The 17,518-nt window shown below is 39.3% G+C and overlaps 2 protein-coding genes and 1 non-coding gene across 3 annotated transcripts in view; 1 reads left to right on the top strand and 2 right to left on the bottom strand.

Moving 5' to 3' along the window:
• Positions 1 to 17,518, bottom strand: part of LOC135704990 (uncharacterized) — a 227,944-nt gene that overhangs the window by 182,080 nt on the left and 28,346 nt on the right. The window lies entirely within an intron of this gene.
• Positions 13,292 to 13,398, top strand: LOC135704996 (U6 spliceosomal RNA). Its single transcript, XR_010517818.1, has one exon. It is a non-coding gene; the product is annotated as a U6 spliceosomal RNA (small nuclear RNA).
• On the bottom strand, positions 16,015 to 17,441 carry LOC135704993 (uncharacterized). Its single transcript, XM_065226544.1, has 4 exons — positions 17,339 to 17,441; positions 16,834 to 17,269; positions 16,387 to 16,691; positions 16,015 to 16,331 (listed from the first exon to the last, which is right to left on the bottom strand). The coding sequence occupies exons 1-4, from the start codon at positions 17,439 to 17,441 to the stop codon at positions 16,015 to 16,017; spliced, it is 1,161 nt and encodes a 386-aa protein (XP_065082616.1).

Below are 17,518 nucleotides of genomic sequence, written 5' to 3' on the forward strand. Positions count from 1 at the left end.
CGTCCAACTTCCCGATGAATCTAATTCTAGCCAACCTAAGCATTGACAACTCCAATATCGCTTTTGACGGCATCGTCACTTCCTAGGTGAGTGCACCTTAATTGAAGAAATTACTTGTGACGCAGTCACACGCATTTGTATTTCACCCATCAGGATGAAAGCTGTATCCAGCTCATGTGTATTGCTGCAGCTCTGGTAGCAGGTATAACCAAAGAGGTAACTCTAAGACCAGAAGGTCCCGAAGAAACATGCTCAACTTTTTGGCTCAGCTCTGGTACTATCTTCTGTCCCAAGCTAATCGATGCATCCCTCGAAACATAGGAAAATCCACGAACCCCTCATTTTATCTGTCAAACTTTCATAGCGAATCAAAACAAACATAGGGTAGTGCTTGAATTTCAGCTAGAATGGGGTACGTTAATCGATTTGCTTGGGACCCATAGGCTAGTCAAGTAGTGAACCTATTTAAAATCGTTAGTTTCCACCGGTTGGTATAACCATCCCTAAGCATATATACCGACGAACCCCTCCGCCAAACTATCTGCAACGCTACAATGTCGAACTTGCGAACCTACTATAAGTCGAAAAGAATGCGGGCACTTCTCAAGAAATTGAAAAACTTACAGTTCCATGTTCCGAGTTTGTAATCGTTACTCCGTTGTCTATGCCGATTGTTCCGGTCCGTACTTACGTTGATTACACTAGTTTACAGCATTTTTGAACTCGGTAAGGTGATGATCATTTCCAATGCAAAATCCTACGCTGAATTCAATGCCGTGGTCAGAAAAAATTAAAGTAGAGCCATTTTTGAGATATACAAAAATTTTGTTTTTTTGAATTTTGGACAAAAGTACGATTACTAAAATGTCAATATCTTTGGAACTAGTGCACCAATTTTAAATCTTTTTTTTATGAAAGTGAAGCTAAACAAATTTGCTATCGTTCTTTAGAATACTATGTCTTAATTAAAAAATTAATTTTGAAGTCATTTAAAAATTTACAGCATTTTTTTTTTATTTTTCCTTCGAATTTTCCATAAAAATCTTGTTTTAATCAACATTTTTAATGGGATAAAAAGATTCAAAAAACCATTCCATAATTTATTCTTAAAGTCCATTCAAAACCGGAGAAAATGAGCCTTTAATGGATGAAATCGGTTGAAAATGGTCGAAGTTATGAGCATTTTTGTAAAACACTTAAAAATGTTGCTGAAATACAACAGCTTTAGAGTTCCTTTTCTAGGTGTCGTTGTAAGCATCCAAATCGCATGTAAAGTTTTCATGGGAGATTCTTTTCTCTACATATCAATTTAATTAAGGCATATCAGGATTTAAAACCGAGTTGATACAAAAGAAATTTATTTAGGTTTTATTAAAAATGATTGAGAATCGAATGACTTTGTCTTCGATGTTTTGAACTTGTTTCTCGAATCAGAAACCAACAATAGTCACCCATCATCCCAAAACCCTTGGTAACGACGTTCCATCATCTTCATTTGTTGGTGAAAACGTTCGCCGTGCTCATCACTCTCGTCACCAAGATTTTCCGGGAAAAAATCCATGTGAGAATGTAGGAAATGTATCTTCATCGACATATTCACACATGTGTTCAGTGAAATAAAAGGATTTGAAATTAATTATATGTAACAAACACAATATTTTTGATTTATACCTATTTTCTCATAATTTTTGAGCAATTCATCGACGGCTTCCTCATAATCTGGGCTTCTGAAATTTCGTAAAAAGGTTGTGAGAACACGCTGGAACGATTTCCACGCTTCTTCCTCATCTGGTGTCAAAACTGTATTGAATGCGGAATCATTGAGCAGTTTTTTGATCTGTGGGCCAACAAATACACCTTCCTTTATCTTTGCGTCAGATAAATTTGGAAATACTGATTTCAAGTACTGGAATGCCGGCCCTTCTTCTTGCAACGCTTTGACGAAATTTTTGAATAGCCCAAGTTTTATATGTAGTGGTGGAAGTATTATGCGTTCTTTTACCACAAGAGGATCATTTTTAACGTTGTCTTTACCAATTGTGAAATTATCCCGTTTTGGCCAATCTTTTCGGACGTAGTGTTCCTTACGAGCTCGACTGTCCCATTTACACAAAAAACACATATATTTTGTGTATCCCTGTTGCAATCCAGTCAACATGGCAACCACTTTAAGATCGGAACAAATTTTCCAATTGTGTTGATTGTAATTTATCAAATTGAGCAATAGAGCCATTGATTCATACGTTTCCTTCATATTAACGGCATGAGCTAATGGAATAGAAGGTTTCTCATTCCCTTGATGCAGTAAAACGGCTTTCAAGCACAACTTGCTGCTATCGATGAATAAACGCCATTCAGCTGGATCATATGGCTCACCAAACTCTTCAAACAAGCCGTTTACGTCATGACAAAAACATGCCTTGTCCTTTGTAGAATAATATTTGTCAAATTTATTGTGACGATTCCTGTGACAAGAAATGTTGACCTTCTTGCTCAGCATGTTGTGTTCTTTCAAACGTGATGCCAGCAATTCGGATTTCTCCTTCGATAAGTCGAGATCTCGCACCAAATCATTAAATTCGGATTGTGTAAACAGTTTTGGGTTTCTTTCCAATTCCACCTCGAAGTCTTCCTCGCATTCCTCCTTGAATTCCTCCTCACTTTTTGTAACGGTCGATTCAACAGAGGGCGCTCGTTTCCGCTTTGGATAAACAGGATACGGGACCGAACTTGAATGTGGAACAGGTTTTGTCATAGAAGCCACTTGTGGATACTCAACTGTTTTGTGACGTCCATGTTGCTTAACTTTTGTCAAGCAGAAATAACAATCCGTTGCATGACAAAACGGTCGACGCCATATGGTGGGCATGTCAAAGGACAAATAGCGACTGACAGATAACAAATAAGTGAGTTAGTAAGTAAGACATTAACACTTATCAAAAATAGATGAAGTAAGATAATGTCGATCAGGAAAGAACAAAGCACTACCATGCTGTACATAAATTGTTTATATGAAAGTTATTCAAAAAATCAATTTACCTTGCGCCTGACATCCACCTAGCCAAGCACGTTTTGCACGAACTACATAATACTTTTGGAATCCACGGTTTGTCAAAGTCTCCAGGATCAATTTTAAAATAAAGCCTGTATGCAGTTTGCAACGAAGCAGTGAAATTGACCGATTTTGTAAATATATAGTTGCCACACGCGTAACAAAACTTTTGAGGATCATTTTTACACTTGAATTCACGTTTTGTCGTATACATCGTTAAGCAATGTTAAAGAAAGAAAGCTGTCAAATTGAGTTGGTTGCGTTAGGTTCTCGCCGAGCGGTCTCACAAACACTAGCGTAAATTATATTGTTGAAAATATCCCATTTAATTTTGCGTGACAGCTGGTAGTGTTAGTGAAATGCACCGTATGCGTACACGTCCGCAGAAAGGATTACTGGAAGTGGTGCATGAACCTAGGAGCGAAACAACGGCCAATCTTGGAACATTCAATTTCCATGATTTTACAAAAAATTTCATAACTTCGACAATTTCCAACCGATTTCATCCATTAAAGGCTCATTTTCTCCAGTTTTAATGGACTTTAAGTATAAATTATGGAATGATTTTTTGAATCTTTTTATCTCATTAAAAATGTTGATTAAAACAAGATTTTTATGGAAAATTCGCAGGAAAAATATAAAAAAATGCTGTAAATTTTTAAATGACTTCAAAGTTAAATTTTTAATAAATACATAATATTCGAGTGTACGATAGCAAATTTATTAAGCTTCACTTTCATCAAAAAAGATTTAAAATTGGTGAACTAGTTCCAAAGATATTGACATTTTAGTAATCGTACTTTTGTCAAAAATTCAAAAAATCAAAATTTTTGTTTATCTCAAAAATGGCTCTACTTTTATTTTTTCTGACCACGGCATTGAATTCAGCGTAGGATTTTGCATTAAAAACGTTGGTCAACCACTAAAGTTCACACTTTTTATGTTGTTTTGTAAACTAGTGTTACTTGCTGTACGATTTAATTTAAATTTTAGGCTGGGCCAGAAGATTATCGTGAACAGCACTGGCACGAGAACAATGATCAGCCGCCCTTAACAAGGAAATATAATAGCAAGCTTTAATATTAGCTGACAAGATTAGCTGGCACTTCGGTAGCTCCATACAATTTACAAAGAATACCAACATAAACATTTAAGCAATCAATTAAAATCTCATACTAAATAATAATATTTGAACCTCGAGTCATCTTGAAGAAACCAAGAAATAGCGGTAATGTTCCGAAGGCCCCTCCACCTGGCTTCAAATCATTTGATTTTGATAGGGACTTTCTGGGACTTCCAGGTTCCAAGGCTCCAGATGTTCCAGTTCCACAGCCAGGATGACATGAAGCCATTTTCACGTTTTCTGGAATTGTGGATGGTATTCTCGAAATATTGAATGTGTCTGACTCCATGAGGAACATTATTGTTTTGATGATTCCAATGTTGAACATTCTTTTGAAGCAATAAGCTTCTAAATGACCATTGCTTTCGTCGATCATCAACTTTGACGTTTAAAATTATTAAAGTTTTTTGGTAGTGTTTTGTCTGTTCGTGTATCAATTTTAGTTTCTGTTCTCTCATTGATGTCCCTTCTTGAGCTCCTCTTTTTATGTTTCGTTGTTAACAACCATCAGCCATCCCGAGATAAATCAAGAGCACAGCCATTCAACGGCGGTGAGATAAATGTATCAATCGCATCCTTGTGTAACTTTTCCTTGATCCCTTCCCTACCTGTTAATAGATTGTAGCCCTTAACCTCAAGTAAGCCGTGAGTATTCGGATACCTATTTTTCTAACTCTAGTCTTCACAAACATAGTAAAAAGTAAAATGAATTTCAGATCCGTAAAGCTTCCTCCATGTTAAAAAAAAAACAAATCTACAAAAAATATACAAATAATAATATCTCATCCCGAGCAGGAGAAAATAACTAAAAAATACCTAATTCTGATCTGATACCAAAATTTGGTATTGACCAGCATGACATAAGAGGTAAAATACCAAAGAATAATAACAAAAAATTACATGCAAAATACTTTGTAAATACCAAAAATGGATATTTGGATACCAAAAGAATACCCGGGTGATATTGTTTTGGTATTGCATTATCATAATTTGGTATTGAAATGGTATTGTGGAAATATTTTTTTGGTATTATTTTTTGGTATTCTACCTCTTATGTCAGGCTCATCGATACCAATTTAAGGTATCGAGATATTCGTTCCTGCTCGGGATGCGCTAATGACAATACCTTATCCATAACAAATTGAGATATTTTTGAACATTTTGAAAATTATCCCGGCGAGCAGTAGAAAATATCTTCTGAATACCAAATTCAGGTATGATACCAAAATTTGGTGTTGATCAGCATGACATAAGAGGTAAAATATCAATGTTCGGTTGGTTGTCATCATCAGCAGCAACAGCCGCAGTGTTTCCGGTACGTGGCGTTGAACATTGTTCTCCAGTTTTCCGCAAGCAGCGAGCTGCATCCCACATGAGCGTCCATTCACCGAAGATAGAGGAAGAAGCCGCACTGCTTCTGATTGGATTCAGTAGCTCTCCGTGAGTTGCTGTAAGCCATCTATGCCAAGCGCGTCACCCTCATTCCAAACAACATACAGATCGCCAGCCTCATCTGTGTTGAACACACCCTAATAGCTCACCATTACTCAACCATCATGACAAAATAATTCTTTCCAGGTCTACCATAAATTCTTGTTGTAGTAGTAGTAAAATTTACGTTTATTTTCTGGGTTTTTATGTTTCAACATTTGATTTAACATTTCAATTGGTTAGCCTTTGGCTCTTCATCTTTGTTCTAGTTAATTGGTTATTCTAATGTGATGATTGCGTTTAGCGCTAATTTACAGGATACCCTTTGTGGGATTGTTTTGGTTTGAATTTAAAAATTTGATAACCTACCTACTTGAGCACCTAACTACTTAAACTAGGTTGCCAAATCACGAATGATCTGGTGGTTTGATCGCAGACATGCGACTCTGAACCTTTTCAGCGTGGAAGTCTTTCGCTCCTCGAGTGTTTGAAGACCAGCCAGGTGGTGAATCTCAGAATTACGAGTTCGCGGTGGACTGTTAAGGATCATTCTGAGGATCTTGTTTTGAATCCTCTGAAGCTTTAAGTGGTGGCACTTAGCACAACTCTCCCAGATTGGCATACCATACTCAATAGCCGGCAGAATGATTTGCTTGTGGACAGCAAGCTTGTTTTTGAGGGACAGGGTGGACTTCCTGTTTATCAGAGGGTAGAGCGACCTGATCAAGATGTTACACTTGGTGGATGTCTTGTCCACATGGGATTGGAATAGCAATTTGCTATCGAGCGTGATACTAAGGTAGACTACTTCACTCGACCATTCAATGGGAGTGCTATCAAGATGGATCTTGACGTTAGCAGGCGGAACAAGCCGAGGTGAATACGAGTGTGGAAACAGAATGGTTTGTGTTTTAGCTGCATTGATACAAATCTTCCAGCTTTTGAAATAGTCGAACAGAACATCCAGGCCTGATTGGAGTTTTCTCGTCAGAGCATGGATCACTCGACCCTTATAGATGATGGCCCGGAAGGGGAGGAACGTCTGACGTGAAGATGTTCAATAGGATAGGCCCAAGCAGGCTACCCTGAGGGACCCCTGCATCAACGTTGAACGTATCAGAGGGGACATTGTTCAAGTAGACCTGGAATGATCTGCCCGACAAGTAGTCTTTGATGATCTTCACGAGGTAGATCGGAAAGTTGTATCGATGCAGCTTGTACACTAGACCATCATGCCAGACATTGTCGAACGCTTTCTCGACGTCCAACAATGCCATGGCAGATGTATTGGGAACGGACTTGTTCCGCTTGATGATGTTAGTAACCCGTGCGAGTTGGTGGATGGTAGAGTGGCCTTTCCTAAACCCAAATTGCTCTTTGAGAAAGATGTTATTATAATTTGAAAACACCAGCAGATGGCTTGCAGACTCCGGTAGGACGTCGTAATTCATTGCTGTGTCCACACAGTGCTGATACTGCTGCCAGTTGACACGATGGTAATTTCGCCGGGAAACTTGAAACCTATTGGCCGAGGAACCTACTTCGGCCACCACCGGATAGTGGTCCGAGCTCAGTTCCTGATAGGCGATAGGTTGGGAGATGTTATCGCCAATGTTGCTGATGAAGATGTCGATGGTGCCATGAGCTCCGGATCGACTCAACCGGGTGGGAGAGTCCGGGCACAGAATGTTGTAGTGGGCTTGCTGCAGATCGTTGTATAATATTGTGCCGTTCTGATTTCGCCGACTATTGCCCCAGGCTTGATGTTTGGCGTTCAGGTCGCCAGCGATGACGAAATTTTGCCGCCGTCGTGTTAGCTTGATGATGTCTCTTCGCAGGTCTGCGGCCGAGCCGTCCTAATGTTGGTTTGCTTGGGGCAGTAGACCGCGATGATGGTGATTGGACCAAGCGATGTGCTCACCTCAGTTCTTGTTGTTTAAGAATTAATTTTCTTTGAACGTTCGCTCGCCTTGCTGCCAGCTACATCAAAGCTCTTTGATAATGTACCCAGCAACCAAACGTTTGTGGTCAAATGCGTAACAGTATTGAAGTGGAACATAAAAATTCTAGCAATGACCGAATACCACATGACCTTGTCGATAAGCCAGAAACACTTCGAATTAAGGTAAGGTTTTCTCCAGGACCCTAAAAAAGAGCCTTGACGTAAGTCTCATCATCCATGATGAGACAATGAGGTTTCGTCAGCATCTGGGTGTACAGTTTCCAGGCCCGTGACTTTCCTACCGTATTTTGCCGTTCGACACGATTTGGAGTCTTCTGCACTTTGAACGTATGCCGTCCCTCCCGGTCCTTGGCTCTCTGAACGAAAATTACATGTCTTTGAATAAAAATTTACATGTCTGGATTTACGAATCGTTCGATAATCGGTGCATTGCGGTACTAAATTTAAAGTTTCTCACAAGTTGGGTTAGCTTTGAACGACATCATAACATGCCCTGAAACCCGATGGAACCTATCACATGGTTCACTTGACACACTCTTGAAATCAACGAAAAAAAGCATCCTACAATTAAGAACCTCCTTGACGCATCGTTTTTTTTTTCCAATCTCAGCCAAAGCAAAAACTCACCACCGGATATGCCAATGACCAATTTGTTAGAATTTAACGTGCCTCAAACGAAACGATCAGCGTTCGTGTTCATGTTCCCATTAGCGTTCTTGATACGACCGCCACGGCAGACGAACGGTTGAAACGTGAATGCCATAATTGCGTAAATCAAGCCAGTAGCAATTTGTCATAATTCATCCAACTTCCGTTGGATTCCTTTATCTTTTTCGGTCAGCAACGCCGTTACCAAACATGGACTTCTCACCTGCCTGGTTTGGACCTTCGATGATCTTGGCCCGAAAAATTGAACCTCTTGCGTACCATTTCGGAAGATACCCAGCAATATTAAATGCTCCCAATTCAACCGAACGCCTGAAAGTGACAAAAACATCAAGATATCCTTCTACGCATACATATAGGGCATATAGAAAACCGAACCCGAATGTCGTAAATTGAATTATTCGGTATTTGGCTAATTGGCTTATTTTCCGACGAATGTGGTTTTTCGTTGGAATTTGAATGGAAAAGGCAGAGCGCAGGATTGCAACCGGACAATCGACGATGACAACCTCAACAAGAACGTTTGCTGCTGGCTGCTCGTGTTGTTTGGGGCTTCCTTAATCTCCCCCCAAGCCCCCGGACCGAAGTTGTTTTTGTTTTAGCCTTTTGTATACATAACAGACAGCCTTCGAAACTCCATTTTGATTTCGAATTTCCTTGGAAGAAACCCGTTCCGACCCGATCCGTCTGGGCCGAAAGAACCCAGCCCATAGGTTATTATAATCCTCTGCTATCTAACAATTATGTAAATATGTGCAAAAAATACAACCGAAACAAAAGGCATCTTAGCTTCGAACGAAAAAAAAACCCCAAAGACACGCGGATTGGGAAGCAGCGCGAACGAAATCCGTGTGTAATCTTCATTTGTTCTCTCGGGTTTCGCTTTCTTCCCGGGTTCCTTCATGGCGGGTTTGTCCGAAACGTGAAGCAGAATCGTGTGTATCGTGAGCTTCTGCTTCTTCATCCGCCGCAGTTATCGCGAAATTTTTGGCTGTGCAAAACGGTTGCTATACCTTACAACAAACCGAGCCAAGGAAGGAAGGAAGCATTTTCGAACTTTTGTGCGCGGATAACCATAATTCTCTATTGTCTGGATTCGTGGGCATGTTATTGTTGGGTAGGGCTGCCTGTTCTACCCGTTCGCCGAGGCTCGGAGATAGGAAGTTTGTTCAAGGGATCGAACCAAACCCAAAATATTCCTTAATTGGATGCAAATTCCATTTTGAATTTTTAGGCACGAAAAATGCTCTCCACTCTATAACTGTTGCAACGGCAGCAGCAGCAGCAGCAGCAGCGGCGGTAGCGCTAATCGATCGATTCGGTTATGACGATAACAGTAGCACAATCCGGTGAGACAGTTGGAGGCATTTTTCGCCGCTGACCTGGGCGAGATGTTACATTTTTTTCCCGGAAGGGCAAACGGTTGCAATCGAGGTGATCGTTCGGTTTCCCATACATTTGAGCTGGTTTAATTTTTTTTTAATGTAGGTACGATGTTTAATGTTGGGAAGCTGCTGCAAACAGTAGCGTTTATTTATATAGTAGAAAAGTAATATTTGTATAAGCCTGGTGGAAAAGGATAGAAAAGGATAGAAGATGATGGCTTCGACTGCGGGTTCTATCGTTGGTTCCCATGAGCAACAACATGCCACATTGTGCGACTCAAATCAAACTGAAGACACGAACACGGCAATGATGCATGAAGTAGGGTAAGGTGGGGTTATACTTGCCATGGGGTAATATGACCAACAAGGCTTATTTAATTGTTTTGCAAAACAAATGTAATGGGTTTTCACCCAGAATCGCTGCTGAACTATTATCTGGGAAACTGTTTATATTAATTAGTATTTGAAGAGTACGAGAAAAAGGTACGTATTTATTACCCGAGCTAACCCTACTTACAACTGGTACACTTCTAATCCTCTAAAAGCTAATAAGCCAAGCTAACATTTTTATTATCGATTCGTTTATTTTTAAAATTAGGGTAACTAATGATGGTTGGACCTATTTTGGCCGGTTTCACACGACGTCAATATTCATGTCGTATTTTTTTTTATGAATTCAACATATAATTATGAAAAATGCGTGATTAGGGGAAAGATCTACCTTTCTTGTTTCTAATAATAACATAAAGAGTTAAAAATTATGAACAAATGATTTTATAAAACATTTTTATTCAGCAAAGAATTATGATGTTGGTTGGACCTATACTGATCTTGGTTGGACCTAAAAAATGATGATGGTTGGACCTATTTTTGCAAATGCTAGTTGAGCCCATATTTGTTCAAAAACTTTGTTTAGAGCTTATTGGTATCATGGAAAAACCCTTTTTATACAGTTGTTATGAATTTGCTATTTTAAAAAAACAAGAAATTTGAGTTTAACTTCGTTTTTAAAAAAAGTTCACTTTCCACGCATTAGCTATTCATCATGGCTCATTTTCTCGGAAATCGGTTCAATCCCAGCTGAGGTCGGTGGGATTTTTCTGAGGCATACAAATCTCTGGTCACGTCTTCCTTCGGAAAGGAAGTAAAGCCGTTGGTCCCGGCCCATGTGTGTTTGAATGGGTGCGATATCTTACGCAGGTGTGGAAGCTGCCTTCCTACACATTCGATTGCCGTCAATGGATGGCAATCGATGTCCGTCGGTGATTGGCACTACATTACGGAACAGAAACTGACGTTAAATAAAGGAATGAAGATGGAATTTGCGATATGGATTTGAAGCGGTGCGAGCGAAAATGGTACATACCCAACAAACATTTTCAACTATTTAAGCTTACTTTTGCAGTTTTGACACATACAAACAGACGTAATATCATAGAGGTAACTCTAAGACCAGAAAGTCCCGAAGAAACGTGCTAATATTTTTGGCTCAGCTCTGGTACTCTCTTCGGTCCCAAGCTAATGGATGCACCCCTCGAAATATCGGAAAATCCACGAACCCCTCATTTTATCTGTCAAACTTTCATAGCGAATCAAAACAAACATAGTGTAGTACTAGAATATCGACTAGAATGGGGTACGTTAATCGATTTGCTTGGGACCAATAGGCTAGTCAAGTAGTGAGCCAATTTTAAATCGTTAGTTTCCACCGGTTGGTAATACCAACAATCAATACGAAACTAACGATTTTAAATTAACTCACTACTTGACTAGCCTATTGGTCCCAAGCAAATCGATTAAAGTATCCCATTCTAGTCAAAATTCTAGTAAAGGGTGATACGGTCAAAATTTGGTCAAGGAAAAACGCGTGTAAATAGGTGAAATCATTTATTTAAAAAATCAAATTAAATTTCTTTTTCAAGTTCAATTAGTATAAAATTCAGGAAAAATATTCAGTTAGGCTTCCGCTTTTCCAAATCCGAATTGCCGGGCCTTACGCTTGACCCCTGCCATCAGATTTTGTACAGCCACCTTGTCCACCTTCTTCGCCGCAGAAAGCCAGTTTGCCTTGAACTGCTGCTCGCCCTTAGCAGTTTTTTTGGTCCGCTTGACAATAGCCCAGTATTTCTCAATTGGGCGGAGCTCTGGCGTGTTGGGAGGGTTCTTGTCCTTGGGAACCACCTGCACGTTGTTGGCGGCGTACCACTCCATGGCCTTTTGACCGTAATGGCAAGATGCCAAATCCGGCCAAAACAGTACGGAACAACCGTGTTTCTTCAGGAAAGGCAGCAGACGTTTATTCAAACACTCTTTCACGTAAATTTCTTGGTTGACAGTCCCGGAAGCTATGAAAATGCTGCTTTTCAAGCCACAGGTACAGATGGCTTGCCAAACCAGATATTTCTTTGCAAACTTTGACAGTTTCATGTGCTTGAAAACATCTGCTACCTTTCCCCTTCCTTTTGCCGTATAAAACTCCTGTCCCGGAAGCTGCTTGTAGTCGGCTTTGACGTAGGTTTCGTCGTCCATTACCACGCAGTCAAACTTCGTCAGCATCGTCGTGTACAGCCTCCGGGATCGCGCTTTGGCCGTCGTATTTTGTTTATCATCGCGATTTGGAGTCACTACCTTCTTGTAAGTCGATAGTCCGGCTCGTTTTTTGGCTCGATGCACGGTTGTAGACGATACACCCAGCTTATTTGCGGCATCTCGGAGAGAGAGGTTAGGGTTTCGCTTGAAGCTACCGGCAACTCTCTTTGTCGTCTCAGCGGCTTCCGGTTTTCGATTTCCCCCCGATCCAGACTTCCTGGCTGTCGACAAGCGTTCCCCAAACACTTTAATTACATTTGTAACGGTTGATTTGGCAACTTTTAGCGATTTTGCCAACTTTGCGCGCGAGTAGCTCGGATTTTCGCGATGCGCGAGCAAAATTTTGATACGCTGCTCTTCTTGCTTGGACGGCATTTTGACAACTGAAGAGTGAATTCCAATATCAAAATAGGAGCAACATTCTACACACACACACCTTCAAAATGAGGGGTTTTCAGGTTTTTTAAATGCAAAATTGAAAGAAATACGTCAAGTTGATATTGACCAAATTTTGACCGTATCACCCTTTACTATACAATGTTTGTTTTGATTCGCTATGAAAGTTTGACAGATAAAATAAGGGGTTATTGGATTTTCCTATGTTTCGAGGGGTGAATCGATTAGCTTGGGACCGAAGATAGTACCAGAGCTGAGCCAAAAAGTTGAGCTCCTTTCTTCGGGACCTATTAGTCTTAGAGTTACCTCTATGGTAATACCATAGAGATAACTCTAAGACAAGTAGGTCCCGAAGAAACGTGCTCAACTTTTTGGCTCAGCTCTGGTACTATCTTCGGTCCCATGCTTGTCGAATCACCCCTCGAAACATAGGAAAAACCAATAACCCCTCATTTTATCTGTCAAACTTTCATAGCGAATCAAAACAAACATTGCGTAGTACTAGAATTTCGACTAGAATAGGGTACGTTAATCGTTTGCTTGGGACCAATAGGCTACTAAAGTGGCGAGCCAATTTAAAATCGTTAGTTTCGTATTGATTGTTGGTAATACTGCGTCCTGGATCATTGTTCAGGCATTTAACGACTGATTTGAATATTATTATTTCCGCTAACTGCTCACCACAAGTCCTAGCTTCGGCTGGACATATACTAAAATTGGAACGATACAGAGAAGATTAGCAGGGCCCTGCGCAAAAAAAAACTGCTCACCACAACACTGGCATCGGATCACTGTGACGTTTCTATATATTCTGTTTACGTTGCAGTAACATTGTTTGGGACTTAGCTGAACGAAATCATTCCTTCTACACTCAAGTTGGCTGAAAATGAAGACAAACTTAACAGATAGACCAACTATACCTGCATGAATTTGAACTTTGACGTAAAAACATTCTGTTGATCAAGGCAACCTCTGAGTATCAAAGACATTTATTCTCGCGTAACATTTGAATAGGGCCTATGATCAAAATGTAAACAAACCGATTTTTGATACCATTCTGTAGCACTGGTAATTAGCTACCAGTCGTATAGGAATGTTCCGCATTATCGATAAAAATCATCAAAAATAACTTGATTTTAAAAACGGCCGATCCACGAAATTTTTCCAATCATTCATGCTAAAATGGCCTAACCTCGGGCATAACATATATTTTTTTTTCGTTCGATGAGGTTTCATTCATAAGCCTACCCAAGCAACCAAAAGTTCGGATAAAAGCCCTTTTCTGGCTTAATCAGCTAATCGCAGGATTATGAATAGAATTCTGTTCAGCTTACTTTTTAAGTAATTAACCGAACTTTCAAGTTCACATTCGATGTTTAAGCTTCTAACAGAATGCTGTTTCACTTTTAAAGAGAACTTGAAAGTTCACAAATGGTTCGTTTAACCGTTGGAGGGAATGCTATTCAGTCTAAAAAGAAAACTTGAATGAAATCAACACACCAAAATAGAAAACAAATATATCTTTTATTTTACTTCTTACCACGTTCTCTTCTAATTTATTATGAGCTGCTGTGTCGTCGGAAGATAAATGTTTGAAATATTTAATTTAAATTACATGTTTTTAAATTACTTACCGTAAGTCTCGAACTCGAGTCCTCCTCTTTGAAATCGAGATACATACCATTGATCTATGTGAACTAAGTGGAAAATCATATTATTTTACTCGATGTGCTGATTTCATTCATAAAAATGGTTTTCAGAGTAGCCAAATCTACTTTCAAGTTCCGTAAGAACTATTTTTGAACTTTAAAGTATCTAATTAGTTCATGTAGAACCCTATCTGAACTTGAAAGTTGCGTAAAAGATCATACATAACTTATTGTGAACTTGCACCGTTTGTCATTTGACAGCTTGTTTTGTTTTCCGCAGAAGTTTTCAGTAACCTCGAAAAGTGCAAAACAATTTTACTTAATTGTACTAAATTAATCTGTCTTGAGACTTCTTTTATTCAGAAAATCATCAAGGTATAGTAGTGAAACGCAAACCTCAATGAAATTTAATAAAATAATATATTTTTTACTTACAGAAATGCCATTCGCCGTAGTGGAAACATTGAACGCTCGAGGCTGTAAGGAGCTTTCGGTCGTTCCAGATCAATGGTTGCGGAAATCAAAAAGTGGACACATTTTGTTCTGGCCAAACGCAAACAGTGTCGCAGAACAAAATAAATTGATCCGTGACGAAAAAAGCTGCCCAAAAAAGTCATGGCTGAAGTTCGGATGTACGGTGAGACGAAATCCTATATCTTCTTTCACTGAAGGGAAGCGCTTGATGGAGGAATTGTCCGGAGAATCATCTTCCGACGTCAGTCAGCTAATCCAACGGAAGAGAAAACACCAAATTCGCGAAACCGATATCTTTCAGAAAATGTTTGTTCTGGAAAATCAACCCGTCTCCCTAGCAACACAAGCAACCACTCCACCGACCCCCGTCATCATCAAGGTAAGAGAAAGTGTTCGGAATGAAATCCTCCCTCAAGCAACAACACCAACCCCACCACCACCACCCGCTGCATTTGAGACAATCTCTGAAGAAAATGTCGAGACCATTCAGTATGTAACAACAGCAGCTTCTCCGCAGCTAAACTTCGAATCGACACAAGATAAACTTTTTTCATTACCAAGATATATGTTCAAAACAGATGAAGGAAATGGATAGGTGAAAAAATCTTTCTTTGATACTAAGACTTTTCCGTTGATTTGCAGCTGAGGTGTTTCCAAAACATGATCGAAGCACACTATTTGGTTTGTGTGGGTAAGAAACCAAGCGTTCTTGTGGGAATTGTTCAAGAAACAGTCCTCATTTATATCAATAACTTTTTTGTTTCCACAGGTTCTAATACAAGGATAATTTCGCTGTTGTGTTTCACGTGATTTCCGGGTGGTATAATAGTCCATAGAATTAATTTCGGACAACCTGTTGACGGCTTGTTCAAGGCTCTTCCATCCACTTCGAAGAAGGTGTTTCATTCGCTGCAGAGCATTTTCAAACGGATATGCAGAAAACGAAGATAACGGTCCAAATCGCTCAACTTCATCCACAATATGCTGGAGATTATGCACATTGCTAGTCAAAAATTGCTCTCCATAAAGTTCCATGTACTTAGTGACAAATGTTTCCAACATTTTCCTAGCAACGTGCCAGTTTGCTTTATAGTAATTTGAGGACAACATTGTAATCGAGCAGAACAAAAGCAGGAAGTGGTGATAATTGTCGGTTGGAAGAAACTCTTTAAGTACTACTATACTGGCATAATGTAAGAAGCTGCTGAACTCGGACCCCTTCCAAAAGGACAAACAGTCCATCCCGCGTAACTTACGGTGAATTTCGGAGGGCAACTGTATACCACCTAACATCTGCGATATTTGTTCGTTTCATAACCCAAAGTTCCATCTCTCCATCCAAGAAGCAACCGTTTCATGACCCCTAGATCAATCAAGTGCAATCGATCTCCTACGATAATGTCTTCAATCAGATTTAAACTAGGTACTTTTATCAAAGGTGTAGTAGCCTTTTGATGATGATTGTATGCATTTTGCCTAAACTTTTCATCTGTTCGTTTTGCACTATTGATCGACGTGAAGACAACCGTTCGAGATTCATGTGAGTACTCGCCTTCACCCACGCATTTCAGACAACCATTCTTCGAGTTAAAACTAGCAACACCTAAAAAAAAAGTTTGATCATTAATTTTAATAAATCAACACCAAACTAAACTAACCTTTTAGAAACGCACGTGCGGGTGAGTCACAAATAAAACATCTTAATTTAACATTAATTTTGTAGTTGTTGATTAATATTCCACGATTAAGCACATCGATCAACTCATCGACCAATTGCTTCAAGAAACCATCAAGACTAGTCGGCTTGGTTTTTCCATAAAATATAGCAATCGTCATCGGTGCAATTTCAGGCATTTCCGAAATATTGAACAATATAGGCCAAAATTGTATCTTGCTGCTTTTGAAGAGTGGAATTCCATCAATGTTTATGTTTATCGAGATGTTCAGTGACTGTTCTGTAAACCTGTAGATGAAGAATAAAACAGGTGTATAAAGTACTTCTTCTTTTGCTTTAATTAGGAGAATATTAAGAAGAGAGTGCAGAGATCAAAAATTATATGCCTTTTCTTTGTGTTAAACAAGAAAAGCGCACAATTTTATCTTACCGGAAAAAATCACTCAGGCATTGCTTGATACCTTGGTACCAATATTGTCCACCAGCAATTTCAACAATTTCGGAAGTTGCTTGCCGGGATGTTTTCAATGTGGTTCTTGCGGAGCGGGGTAACCTTTTCCCGTTAGTTTTCCTTCTGATTATTTCCATAATCAGATTTATGGATTCATGTGACTGATTAGTTTTGAGAGCCCAATATCTAATGCATTCACTTAAATCCATTTGATCCAATGCATCACTATATTGCTCTTTTTCGAATGATGGACCTGAATCATCGAATGAGTCGTCGTCAATCTCAAAAAAATCCTCAATTTCACTGTCGTCGTCTTCAGGTTTAACTTCTTCGGATGTTACAGTATTTCTTTGAAAATCTGTTTCAATTTCTTTTTGTATCGAAGCATGCTTAGATGTGGTAGGCTGTTGTTTTCCTGTAAAATAAATAAGAGTATTTGCCTAGGTATTTGCTATTAACAAAAACTTACAAGATAATATATTACCTGGTTGATCGGCAGTTTTGTTTTCCGCTTCCCATTTCGCCAACAGTTTATTGCGATGATAATAAAATAAGCCATTCTTTTTTATCGTTTTCGAAAAATCCATTTTACGCTTTTGTACCTATATTCAAGATTGGAGCAGAACACCGTTTTACTCTTCAAACGTAAACAACATTTCTTAAA

Source organism: Ochlerotatus camptorhynchus, unplaced genomic scaffold (assembly GCF_037179485.1).
Source record: "Ochlerotatus camptorhynchus isolate MF236.1 unplaced genomic scaffold, CSIRO-AGI_Acam_v1.1 ptg000255l, whole genome shotgun sequence".
In the NCBI taxonomy this organism is placed as follows: Eukaryota; Metazoa; Arthropoda; class Insecta; order Diptera; family Culicidae; genus Ochlerotatus; species Ochlerotatus camptorhynchus.